At 42.5% G+C, this 13,870-nt stretch overlaps 1 protein-coding gene across 8 annotated transcripts in view; it reads left to right on the forward strand.

Moving 5' to 3' along the window:
• specc1 (sperm antigen with calponin homology and coiled-coil domains 1) overlaps nucleotides 1–13,870 on the forward strand; it is a 218,895-nt gene that overhangs the window by 148,295 nt on the left and 56,730 nt on the right. For all 8 annotated transcript variants that reach the window (XM_079608314.1, XM_079608321.1, XM_079608318.1 and 5 more), the window contains one exon: nucleotides 4,136–4,268. In XM_079608314.1, coding sequence (XP_079464440.1) covers nucleotides 4,136–4,268 — 133 coding nt within the window. The remainder of the gene's footprint in view (nucleotides 1–4,135; nucleotides 4,269–13,870) is intronic.

Consider the following 13,870-nt stretch of genomic DNA (forward strand, 5'->3'; position numbering starts at 1 on the left):
GGAACATACATCAATTCCGAGTTTCCACACGAACATATTAAGTGTCGGAAGGTCTCCGCATTGCACTGATTAAATCTGATTAATCGTTTTTGTAATTCAAATACATGTAAAATATTACCATAACATCTGTCTTCCTGTGGGCGGAAATTTGTTTATGTTGCTGTGACAACGAAACACGTGCAAGCGCGCCTGTGTTAAGAGCGCTGATGCGCTCATCTGTGGACATTTCTGAATGCCTTTCTGTTAAAAGCAGGCTTTCCACACAATCAAACGTACATTTGTCATTAGTATGAGAAAAAAATTGGATTTTAACTCTCGGGTCGGGCTCGGACATAAATATTGCATAAATAAAGATCACCACATACACGGCACGCTCGCTTTATCCCAGCCTCTTGCTGGCTAGCGTCATGGCCAATATTGTCACAGTGTCTGGTGGTTCCCTGGGTTTAACATTAGAGGTCTCAGTTTTCACGGTGTCTAGGCATTTTCACTACACTTCCCATAATCCTGTCTGTCACTGAGTGTTCATTGTGTTCAGCTGTTTCTCGTCACCTCGTTTAGCACTTGTGTATATATACCCTGTCAGTTTCAGTGTTTGTCACGGAGTCCTTGTATATTGTCCCCACACTTCCGTTCCTGTTGATCGTGTATGTCTTATGTTCTTTGGATTGCCTTTTTGGATTTCGACCCTTGCCTGGACTGATTGTGAGTACGGATTACCCTTTAAATAAACACTGCTATTGGATCTACCTGTTCCTGTGTGTGTTCGTGACAGAAGGACTCCGTCACAACCAGATCCAGCAGTATGGATTTTTGTGGGTTTTCCTCAACCACAAGGTCAGAGAGGAGGCAGCAGAGGGGGAACTCGCAAGCTGGAGAGGTTCCGCCTCGTATGAACATTTTTCAGTATTTTGAGTTATGGGCTCGGATCACTGAGGAGACCATGGCGGTCAATTCCCCCGAGCCCACTTCCATCAGGCACGGACACTCATTTGAGGGAACCCGCCTGGCCAAGTTCTCTGGGACCCGTGGAGGCCGCAGGGGAGGTGGTACTAGAGGCGACTTCCAGCACCACTCCACGCCTCAGTCTCTCCTCCATCCCGGACCAGTGATGCTCGACCCAGAGCTCCCTTCACCGTTTTTCCTGTCCCGCCCGGAGCCGCCTACTCGCCATCAGAAAAGGAGGAGGAGGAGGAGGACCTCCAGCCTCCCCAAAGACCCAGAGGCCGTGCCCGAGCAGGTCGCTGTCTTCCTGGAGGCCGTGCCCGTGCAGCCTGCTGTTGTTCCGGAGACCGTTCCCGAGCAGGCCGCTGTGTACCTGGGAGCCGTGCCCGTACAGCCCGCTGTCGTCCCAGAGGCCGTTCCTGCGCAGCCCGCTGTCGTCCCAGAGGCCGTGCCCGTGCAGCCCGCTGTCTTCCAGGAGGCCGTTCCCGTGCAGCCCGCTGTCGTCTCGGAACTGCCCACCATCAGTCCGACCACAGCCAAGAGGGCGGTGTTCCTCTTTTAACGCAGTAGCGGTTCTGCATGCATGGAGGAGGCACACGTCTGCCTAGCCTGAGCTTCACGTCACGCCCGCCGAGCCTGAGCTTCACGTCACGCCCGCCGAGCCTGAGCTTCACGTCACGCCCGCCGAGCCTGAGCTTCACGTCACGCCCGCCGAGCCTGAGCTTCACGTCACGCCCGCCGAGCCTGAGCTTCACGTCACGCCCGCCGAGCCTGAGCTTCACGTCACGCCTGCCGAGCCTGTTGCAGTTCCTGAGCCGGTGGTGTCTGTTGCAGTTCCTGAGCCGGTGGTGTCTGTTGCAGTTCCTGAGCCGGTGGTGTCTGTTGCAGTTCCTGAGCCGGTGGTGTCTGTTGCAGTTCCTGAGCCGGTGGTGTCTGTTGCAGTTCCTGAGCCGGTGGTGTCTGTTGCAGTTCCTGAGCCGGTGGTGTCTGTTGCAGTTCCTGAGCCGGTGGTGTCTGTTGCAGTTCCTGAGCCGGTGGTGTCTGTTGCAGTTCCTGAGCCGGTGGTGTCTGTTGCAGTTCCTGAGCCGGTGGTGTCTGTTGCAGTTCCTGAGCCGGTGGTGTCTGTTGCAGTTCCTGAGCCGGTGGTGTCTGTTGCAGTTCCTGAGCCGGTGGTGTCTGTTGCAGTTCCTGAGCCGGTGGTGTCTGTTGCAGTTCCCGTTCCTGAGCCGGTGGTGTCTGTTGCTGTTCCCGTTCCTGAGCCGGTGGTGTCTGTTGCTGTTCCCGTTCCTGAGCCGGTGGTGTCTTTTGCTGTTCCCGTTCCTGAGCCGGTTGTGTCTGTTGCTGTTCCCGTTCCTGAGCCGGTGGTGTCTGTTGCTGTTCCCGTTCCTGAGCCGGTGGTGTCTGTTGCTGTTCCCGTTCCTGAGCCGGTGGTGTCTGTTCCAGTTCCTGAGCCGGTTGTAACTGTTCCTGAGCCAGGGTCTGTCTCTGTTCCGCCTTGGTCTTCACCGCCATGGCCGCCCGAGTGGTCGTCTTCACCCTGGTCGTCTCCGCCATGGCCGCCCGAGTGGTCGTCTTCACCCTGGTCGTCTCCGCCGTGGCCGCCCGAGGGGTCTTCACCGCCGTGGCCGCCCGAGGGGTCTTCACCGCCGTGGCCGCCCGAGGGGTCGTCTCCGCCCTGGCCACCCGATGGATTGTCTGTTTCGCCCTGGCCGGCGCTTAAGCTGTTCCCCCTTGTTCCTGTTCCCCTCCATGGACCTGGTCCCCCATCCCATCCCCTGATCCTCCACCTTTCCTCCTCCAGCCTGGACTCTTTGTTTCTTGTGGTCTTGGAGCGTCTGGTAGCCGCTCCGTAGAGGGGAGGTTATGTCACAGTGTCTGGTGGTTCCCTGGGTTTAACATTAGACGTCTCAGTTTTCACGGTGTCTAGGCATTTTCACTACACTTCCCATAATCCTGTCTGTCACTGAGTGTTCATTGTGTTCAGCTGTTTCTCGTCACCTCGTTTAGCACTTGTGTATATATACCCTGTCAGTTTCAGTGTTTGTCACGGAGTCCTTGTATATTGTCCCCACACTTCCGTTCCTGTTGATCGTGTATGTCTTATGTTCTTTGGATTGCCTTTTTGGATTTCGACCCTTGCCTGGACTGATTGTGAGTACGGATTACCCTTTAAATAAACACTGCTATTGGATCTACCTGTTCCTGTGTGTGTTCGTGACAAATATTGGTTTAAGAGTATTTTATTTAGTGGAGAACTTTGCAGCAGTATTTTATTTCTTATTCTTTTTTTATTTTATATATTTTTTATTTATTAGCCTAACGTTATATTTTATTAAAAAGTGTGTTTAAAAAAGTGTAAACAAATTGTAAAAAAAAAAGTTTTTAGTAAACAACCAGCAGTTTAATGTTTTGCATTTCTTTCCCTTACTGTACCGAAAATGAACCGAACCGTGACTTTAAAACCGAGGTACGTACCGAACCGTGATTTTTGCGTACCGTTACACCCCTACTTACCGGTATTCGGCCGAACACCAAAAGTGTTTTTTATATATATTTTCGGCCGAATAATTTCGGTTGCCGAACATCCCTAATCTCCAGGCAATTTATCTGCCACGAGAGATAACACCCCCTAATCCCGTCCCCCCACCCCCCCACACACACACACACGTGTGAATCCCCATCCGTGGACTGATCACACACGTGCTTCAAGACGCAATCGCAAAGAGGCATTCCCATAGCTTTGTAACTTCCGACGTAGCGTGAGTTCCCTTCAAAGGGAACTTAACAATAGGCAGCATGTTACCATGAAACAAGTTCATCTGCTGGCAAAGCTGAATTTTTTGCAGCCATTTATCAGTTCAAAAGAACAGCATCTATTTTAAAAAATTTTATTGTCTTTACTGTCACTTTTTTTTCAATTTGATTGCTGCATAGAATTGGTAAAAAACCTTACTGACTCCAAACCTTTGAACAGCTGTGTACGTATTATTTTGATGTGCTATTGATTTAGAAGCATTGGTAGCATGAGTTGTCCTAATTTACATAAATGTTTTTTAATTAGAGCATTACTTATTAAAATCCACGAAGATTGTATTATTATATGTCCTTGAATAGGATATTCTCTAGAACTGTGTATAATATAACACAATATAAAAATTATCCTGTGTGTCTTTGGTTCTGTGTCTCTCAGGGTCGTGTGACGAACTGAAGCCCTCGTCTCTTATGAGGAAAAGTCCGTCCCTCGAGTCAGTAATTAAAACTCCAGCTCACTTCAACGCCCGCACCTCCTCATTTACTTACAACAGAGCCAACAGTAAACTCAAGTAAGCTTTACAAACACAAAACCACAGATACAATGAACGTTTTTTTCTAACTAGGGGCACTAAAATAACAAATGACACAATTACCTTTCTCTACTAAACATATGTGAATGAAGTAGAGACAAAAGCTAATAAGATAACTCAGAACAGAAAAGCCTAAACTTTATTTCACATTTGTGACACACTCATTGATTCCTCAGCTGTTTCTCCCTATTTTCGTTTTGATAACCTCTGCTGTCCTGTTTAGAAACAATATATTGTGTTGTGCAAGCCAGTCTCTTTGGTGATTCACACTGAATCACTGAACTGAATCATGCTTGGTACAGACTGATACAAAGGTGTAAAAAGGTTTTGACCGAGAACCTTGGTCATGATCTTTATTAGTTTTCAATTACACTATTGGGAAGTTGACATAGTGTTCATGGACCTTTTTTTTCAAGAATTTCCATGATTTCATAACATTAAGTCTGCTGAATGGGAGTCACAGTGAGAGCCCAAGGTTTTATTTACAAAAGATAATTATATACAAAATAAATTGAACTAAATCATGAACAAAGCAGACTTGAACTTACATATATCGTTAAACAAATCTCACCAATAGAAGATTACATTGAACACAGCTATACAGGAGACTAGAGAAACATACTCTCTGAGTAGGTACTTATTTTGAATAAGTAATTAATTTGCGACCACTAAAAAAAGTATCTTCTTTATAGTATCAATGTGTGTAGTATGAATGTAATCTGGACATACTATATTTGGCATGCTTTATCATGTGACCTGCCAGCTTCACTGTCGTTCGCAAATCCTCTCCCATGGCCTCATGGGATAGTAAAGTGTCCATTGTATGCAGAATCTCACTAGAAGTAATAAGTTATCCAGTTACTTTTATACTACTGTTTTATGAATACTGTGAATTCAGACATACTACTCGGTTTACATCCTGTTTTTTTCACCTACCATATAGTAGGGAAGTACGGATGCAGCCTATGACTATGAAGATTTTCAAAATAGAAGACATGACATACAGTAAACATGACCTAAGATCATGAAACAAGAACAAAATCTAAACAGACGTATTTAAAACAATTTTTACAAATATAACTTTTTGAAGTGGAAATGTTGGGTTCTCTCAACTTATCAATTGAATTCTCTCATATGAGTCGCATGCATAATAATTATAAAATAATTTGTAAAATGCTGTTTTAATTGTCAATTTTCTAAACATTTTTAGAGATAAATTCCCAAAGCAGTTTTAAATTTTATATCAGCTATGCATTTCGTTAATTTTGTGAATTGGTAAGTTTCGTCAGGGCATGAAGAAATATAGAGCTGATATCACCAACATAACAGTGAAAACTAATGCCATGGTTCCTAATGATATCTCCTAAGGGTAGCATGTACAGAGTGAACAGCAACGGTCCTAGTACTGAGCCTTGTGGTCGATAAGACATCTCTTCATTTCCTGCTACAAATTGATAACGGTCAGGGCCCAGTTCCCCAAAACGTTCTTATCGCCAAGTAGTTCTTAACCTATTCCTTAACCTCTCTCTTAACGTTATGGCACAATTCCCGACACGTTCGTACGCTAAGTATATATTTTTTAAGTCACACTTTCGTAAGGTTGGTCTGGACCATTCGTAAGCTCTCTCTTAGCGTTGTTTGAGCTCAAGACGCTAGGCGTCTTGCTCACTGTGCAGCAGTCTTTAGAAATCAGCGCAGCGCAGTACAAGTCAAACTATGGTATGTTGACAATGTTGTGGCTCAACAATGATTTTATGTTATGGACATTATAAGACTAATAATAAAATATGTTCGCAATCTATGGATACACGCCTATTTATGAAGTTGACTTTATTAGGGGGGTAATAATTTGGCAGGGGGTCGAAATTCGGCACAACACCTGTTGCGGAGCCATTTAGTCCATGTCAATTGTTTTATTCGGCAAAACTTAAGCCCTTTTGACATTTTGCCTGACATCCTGCCAGGACCTTGGTGTGCATGATCCGGAGGCAGCCATCTTCCTTGCTATGTCGCTCCATAGCTCTTTTTTGTTGCTGTTGCACAAGTTATTCCGAAAGCTGGAAAACAGTGTCACCTTGTGCAAGCTCACCTCGTCCAGCAAAACTTCAAGTTCCTCTGACGAGAAGCTTGGTGCCCTTTTTTTACGTTGCTCCCCACCATATTCTGTATCTAACTCTCTCTCTCTGTACATTGTAGATAGGTTGCTTTTTATTGAAAACATTAACCAATGGCAATCAATACCACATTAAACAGTAGTAACTACAGCTGCTTGCCAATCAATTCAAAGTGTATTACATATTTTTTTAGAAGTCGTTAAACCCATGTCAAGAAGCGGCACAAGTGGCACAACGGGATAAGGAGGGTGGATGATTAGCAAGGGATACCCGGTTCGTCTACCCGTCACAACATATCGTGTGAACATATTACTGACAATTTAATTAATAATCTATATTTTACTGATAACTTAAACTATGTTAATATAAATGTTACTGGAATAATTTGAGAAATGTTTCATTTGCATAGAACGTGTTGTCTTTCTTAACGCCGTAATGCACCTTCACGTGAAGTGGAAAATTGATTCCTGAGCAATCGATGCCAACTAATTCAGCACCTTCACTTGGGACAGCGCCTTTGTAACGTCGAACGTAAGAGGCAGCGTGTTAAGAAGCTTCCTAAGGGACACTTCGGGGAACACACTTAGGAACATAAACTACTTTGGTAAGATATATCTTTCGAGTCTTCTTAGCGCGCTAAGAGTGAGCGTTATCAGGGAACCGGGCCCTGATAAGTATGATGCAATTCCACTAATGCCAACATAATTTTCGAGTCTATTTAAAAGAATGTTGTGGTCAATGCTATCAAATGCAGCACTAAGATCCAGTAACACTAATAGAGAGATTGGACCACGATCGGAGGATACGAGCAAATTATTTTTAACTCTAAGAGCTGTCTCAGTACTATGGTACGGTCTGAATCCTGACTGGAAATCCTCGCAGATACAATTTCTTTCTAAAAAGGAACATAGTTGTGAGGATACTGCCTTTTTTAGTATCTTTGACAGAAAAGGTAGATTCGAGATCGGCCTGTAATTTACTGATTCTGTAGGATCAAGTTGCGTTTTTTTAACAAGCCGTTTAATAATAGCCAGCTTAAAAGTTTTTGATACGAATCCTAATGACAAAGATGAATGAATGATATTAAGAAGAGGATCTTTGATGATTTAACGAGTTTAGAAAAATTCTTCCTCTCCTATTGCAATGAATGAATCGTATTGCAATGCGAAACTGTTGTAGACGGTTGCATAGTTATCATTTTCTCCCTAATATTATCAGTCTTGTAAGTAAATAAAGCTTTAACCCCAGACATTTCCAAACAGCACAGCAGTAATGACTTTATGAACTTCTTTACTTACAAGACTGATAATATTAGGGAGAAAATTCTTCCTCTCCTATTGCAATGAATGAATCGTATTGCAATGCGAAACTGTTGTAGACGGTTGCATAGTTATAATTTTCTCCCTAATATAATCAGTCTTGTAAGTAAAGAAGTTCATTAAGTCATTACTGCTATGCTGTTTGGAAATGTCTGGGGTTAAAGCTTTATTTAATTTTTTTGTTAATTTAGCCACTGTTTCAAATAAATACCTTGTTTTTTTGTTTGTTTGTTTGTTTTCTAAGAGGGTTGAAAAATAAGCAGATCTAGCAGTTTTTAGGCCTTTCTGTATGCAATCGTGCTCTCTCTCCATGAAAAAATGTGGGAAGAAACTCTTGTTTTGTTTTTACAGTTGCGCTCCATTTTTCTGGCTGCTCTCTTAAGGGCCCGAGTGTGCTCATTGTACCACAGCGTTGGACTATTTTCTTCAATCCTCTTTAAGCGCAAAGGAGCAACTGTTTTTATAGGCTGAACAGCAGGAAAGATCCGTGACGCGTTTCCATGCTTTCAAAATCCAAGAACGTTTATTGAAATGATGTAACGGATTATCCACACCGAAACAATTGGTGATGAGAAACGTAGCCCACTGTATCAATTTAAAATGTATAAACGGTCAACAGAAAGTGAGCACTCCTCTCTACTCACCCCCTCTCTACACAATGTAAACAAAATAGGAAACACTACCCGGTAAATACCCACCTATACCCATGTGACCAAACCACTTGGAAACGTATGCGCAAAATACAAAATAAAAGACAAACATTTTCTGCACTTACAGTGTTTAAAGTGCTGGAAAAGAGAGAGTCAAAAGTTCTATCTGGGATGCTGAGGAGATGAAACTGATCAGGAATATTTTTAATAAAGCAATCTTTAGTGTCAGAAGTGATAGGTCCAACATATTTGTAACACGGAGTTGGCTTTGCAGCCTTGGCTAAATGATGTATAAACAAGACTAGATAATGATCTGAGATGTCATCACTCTGCTGCAGAATTTCAATTGCATCAACATTGATTCCATGTGATAATATTAGATCTTAAGGATGATTATGACAATGAGTCGATCCTGACCATTTTTGGGCATGTTCCTTTAAAAAAGTAATTGGTTATAGCTACTAGTTACTTCTGACAAATAGTAACTGAGTTAGTAACTGAATTACATTATTATAAATGTAACTAATTACCAGGGAAAGTAACTATTGAGTTACTTTTTTCTTCTTCAAATATGTCAAATAACTTGGATGCCCCCAATATTAAATATGTTAAATTAATGAAATGGACACTAAATAGACTAAATTATTATTATAAAATATTGTCCACTAATCTACACTATTTTAATGTTGCTGTGGGACAATAGCAGCGCTTCCACTGTCGGGCCAGTACAAGGCTTTACGGCTTTAAACGGGCCGTGCCGGGCTAATAGCCTCGGGCCAGTAGCACTGGGCCCAAAATCTGCTGCGTTTCCACTGTCGGGCCAGAAGCTCCACAGCGCTACACTAAAACACGCCCGTAACACGCCTCTCTGGAACAACGTCACACTAACCCATCATTTCACCAAACAATTGGAAGTTTTATCAGAAAACGAATCAGAAAGTAATCACTGGAAACAGCTTGATCACAAAACAAACATGATACAAGTGACTGTTTGCTGGCATTTTTGTTGTTTACTTGAATATTTAAAACCCAAGCATCGATGTTTTACCACAGGTTTACAATAAAAAAAAAGTTGCTTTATTTTATAGTCCGGTATAAAGAGACGAGGTGTAGGCTTCTGACAGATAAAATAAAAACATGATTGTGATAGCCTTTATGATTAGTCTGATTTCTTCAAGCGTTCACTATGTTTTTTTACTATGTGTATCTTCAAGCGTATTTACTATGTTTACTATGGTAATGGTTAGCTTGCATATACTTTTGCATCACGTATAAATATGTCTACCTTATATGATGATCAGAATCCACTTCGGATGACAAACAGAAGGCATTCAAAAATGAACGTGAGTTCAATTATTTTAAAAGTCTTAAATGATGACAGAATCATCCGCCACTGCCGTCTCCAGACTCGGGTAAACTCCGCCTCTGTTAGTAACCACTCCTCTAGCCCGAGCTAACCCGCTTTGGACCAAGGTATTTGACGGGCCAGTAATCCTGGCCGTTGGCCACCGATCAAGCCACCGGAATTGACAGTGGAAACGCGACTGGCCCTGGCACGCACTAGCACGCCTGGCTCTGGCCATACAGTGGAAATGCGGCTAATGTGAGAGACACCTATTAAATTCAATGCATTATTGTAAATGTTATAATTACTATAGTGGAACAATAAAACACAATAGATATTTTAGAACTTTTAATATTTATTGCACATACCACAACTGGCCAACAAATAAGTATAAAAAATTATTATGCTTCTTAAAAAAATTACCAAAAAGGAATAAATAATAATACAAATATACAAATTCAAATGATAAAACTGTCACACAACTTCACTACTGGTAGACCTTGTAGCCTACTTTAAGTATTTTCTTCCTCACAAAAGTAAACAGTTTAACAAGAAGTGCTCTCTATCTATGCAGAAACATCTCATGGATTCACTGGGACGCATCCTCAGTGATGTATCGTGGGATCATTGAGTGTTTCGGGTCTCGCAACATCATACACCCTTACCCAGGCAATCCAGCCGGGGTTGATCAAACCCAGACTTGTGTCCCAGTAGCAGTCCATGGATCAGCCCTCTTAATCCAAAGCCACCTTGTGGCCTTCTTTGTGGCTTTGCTCACGGATTGAATGGCCCTTTTCTTGGCCGCCCCTGTAACGCCCAAACAAATGAAGACTTTGCAAAGTGAACGTCCTGTAAATCCTCTACAGTCAACTTCTATAGGCTCATAGAAAGGTTTTCCAGCCTCTCTCCCTGCACTCCTCCACCAGCTCCTGGTACTTAGCGCGTTTCCTCTCATTGGCTTCCTCAATACGCTCTTCTCAGGGCACCGTAAGTTCCAGCATGATCAGATGTTTTCAAACCTCAGCTGTTTTCCCAGGTTCGACCTGCAACTGCCAGTCCGAGGCTTTATGGTGGAGGCCTGTTGTTCATTGTGGGCACGGGGTTTCTCTCCAGCTTTAATGGAGGGGACTGCCTTCTTTGGAGCATGATGGTGTTTGCTGGTGCTGGTGCTGATGGCTAAGGCTATGCTCTCAGAAATTACATTAAGCACCTGGTCATGGCACCAACGATAGCGACCATCAGTCAGCGCCTTTGGGCAGCTGCTGAGATGTTCTAAAGAGCCTCTTTCAGAGCAAAGAAGGCAGGAAGGTGTCTCGCTCTTCCCCCGGACAAGGAGGTTCACTGGGCTTGGCAGGTCATCGTAGATGGCTTGTACCAGGAAATGGACCAATGGAAATCTGCCTGCAAGATGTTTGCCCAGGTGATCCTGCGCTGCAGTGTACTCTCCCACCTTGTCCATGCTCCCTGCTGCCGGAGTCCCAACACCCTGCTCACTCGCTCTTCCTCCATACCTGCTCGAACCTCTTCCTGGAGTAGTTGGTGCATTTCCTTGCAGCGGGCCTGGCTGACCAGAGTCTTTGGGAAGTAGCACAAGCCCACTCTGCCTGTCGCCATGGTGCCCACTAGTTCCTTTTGTCTCAGGCGTGACTCTGCCTCCTCCACTGTTTCCCCAGCCTTCCATTTTCTTCCTGTCCTCACTTCAACGCCGGCTCGTGCCACCTTGCAGTCCCTGGAGTACCTGTACTGTAGGGCTTCTCTGGTGCGTACCACCATGAATTCTTCAGTGAGGCCACTGAAGGGCAGCTGCAATATGTTTCTCGTCCCATATAGTGCAGCACTGGTGAGACTGTGTGGGAGACCCAGCCACTTCCAAATAAAGCCACTGATCTTCCTTTCTAGGGACTCAACTGTTGTCATTGGGACTGCATAGACCAGCAGTGGCCACAGGCTTTGGCGCAGGATGGAATGCTGGTAGATCCAGGCTTTAAATCTACCAGGCAGACCAGACTTGTCAGCCTTGGTGAGCCAAGCTCCAAGTTCTTTGTTGGACTTCTGAACTGTGGCAGAGTCTTTCAGGCTGGAGTCAAAGAGCTTCCCCAAACTCTTAACAGGTTGCTCCGTGATGGTTGGGATGACAGTTCCTACCATTGTCCGGGAAGCAGACACACTCTGTCAGTTCAAAGCTAGATTAAAGACACATCTCTTTGACCTAGCATTCACATAACACATTATAGCCTTCTATAATTCAATGTTAGGCTGCATAGATTAGGTCAGCCGGAACTGGGAACACTTCCCTTAAATCCTGATGTACTCGTTACATCATAAGAAGAATAGCATCTACGCTAATTTTAGTGTCTTTGTTTATTCTGAGGTTTTCCCGTAGCCTGCCGGATCCAGGGCATATCCAGATCTGACGAAGGACCTACGCCTGGGCCCGATGACAACGCAGTGCTGAAGTGCCAACTAGCCTCTCCCTGTGGAGGATCCCTTTACCACTCTACAGATAAAGCATTGTGGAAAATTTGCGTATCTACCCCCTAGTGATAAAATAAAATAAAATTCTGTATCAAATTTATAGGCAGGACAAGTAGTTTGTTTAGGCTTGGTTTGTAGGGAATTACAAACATGCGCACATATATTCAAATGCACATAACTATAGAATGAATTATTGATGCGCATATGAGCGCCATCAGCGTTTCTCACAGGTTCGCGTTTAAAGTCTGTTTAGAGAGAACGGTGTCATCTTAGCGGCCCCTAATTTAATAACAAACTATTTTTTCGACGGAAGTGAATCAATCAAAACTAACTTTAGCTGGAAAATAAAATTATTCAAGAACCGCTATAAAGCCAAAACAATCTGTTACCTTAAATTATACATTTATCACTGTAAAGCAGCTTTGAAACAATCTACATTGTTAAAAGCGCTATATAAATGAAGATGACAGTTCCTGAGATGGAAAATCTGAACTTGTCAACCATTATTATAGTAAGTAAGTAAGTAAGTAAAGTTTATTTGTATAGCACTTTTCACAGACAAGGAAGGGTCACAAAGTGTTGCACAGTAATAAAAATAAACAATAAAATAAAATAACAGCTGTACAAGTACAAACCTAGTACAACTCCACAACTGTACTACCATCAAATTCGAAAAAAAATTCAATAACAAACAAATCCTATTGTTATTTAAAAGCTTGTCCAAAAAGATGAGTCTCTGCACCCTCAATTTTGGCAAGTGATGCATTCATGACATAGCCAAAATAAAAAGATTTCTGCTCAGAACTCATTCTGAATAGACACATAACCAACATATATTTAGAAAGCCAACCCTTGAGAGTTTACAGTTCAAGACTCAAAATTCATCAAACTGTTATAAATATTGAGATATATAAGGTCAAACATAAAACAAAAACAACAAATATTAAGGATATATTTATTAAATGTATAAAATATTTTTTTAAATGTAGGATATCAACTTATAACCACAACTAAAGTGTAGCTACAAGTGTGGTCATGCTTCATTTTAAATCTGAGGATGATATCACTAAAAGTATGCATTTTATGAAGCCTATTATAAGGTCTTATCATGGGAGGCTTTGGAGAAGTTTTCATGGGAGGCTTTAGAGATGCATTTTTAGGTATGTGTATTGCCCTATAAATACCCATTTACAGTCTTTGACTAATGTCTGGCGAGGAGAAATGGCCCATTAGTGTAAATTGACCAACATTTAACACTTCTGCCAGTGAGAGACTTAATCTTCCATTATTCTTTTATTCTTATTCTTTTGTTTGAGATCAGCCATAATAGCCTGCATTCCTGTGTTATTTGCTTGGTCATCTAAATCTCTGTCATCCCACTAATACAAGTAATACATATATTATCTTCAGTCTACAAACAAAAAAATAACTGTTCTTGAAAATTCTTTTAAAAAAAATATTGTATGGAATAACGTTAGTCAAGCTCATGTAGCAGGTGCATTTAGCTCAACATGTAGCCTCAAGCTAAATGGCACAATATAATTTATTAAAATTACAGTTTTACTTAAAGCTCACTTTAAAACACCATCGAGTATTTGAATCATATTCCGGTCGCGGTTTAAAATGGTTTCAAGTGAAAAAAATATTTTGAAATATGTTTTATTTAGCATTTTATACA

The sequence above is a fragment of the Phoxinus phoxinus genome (assembly GCF_949152265.1).
Source record: "Phoxinus phoxinus genome assembly, chromosome: 3".
Taxonomy (NCBI): Eukaryota; Metazoa; Chordata; class Actinopteri; order Cypriniformes; family Leuciscidae; genus Phoxinus; species Phoxinus phoxinus.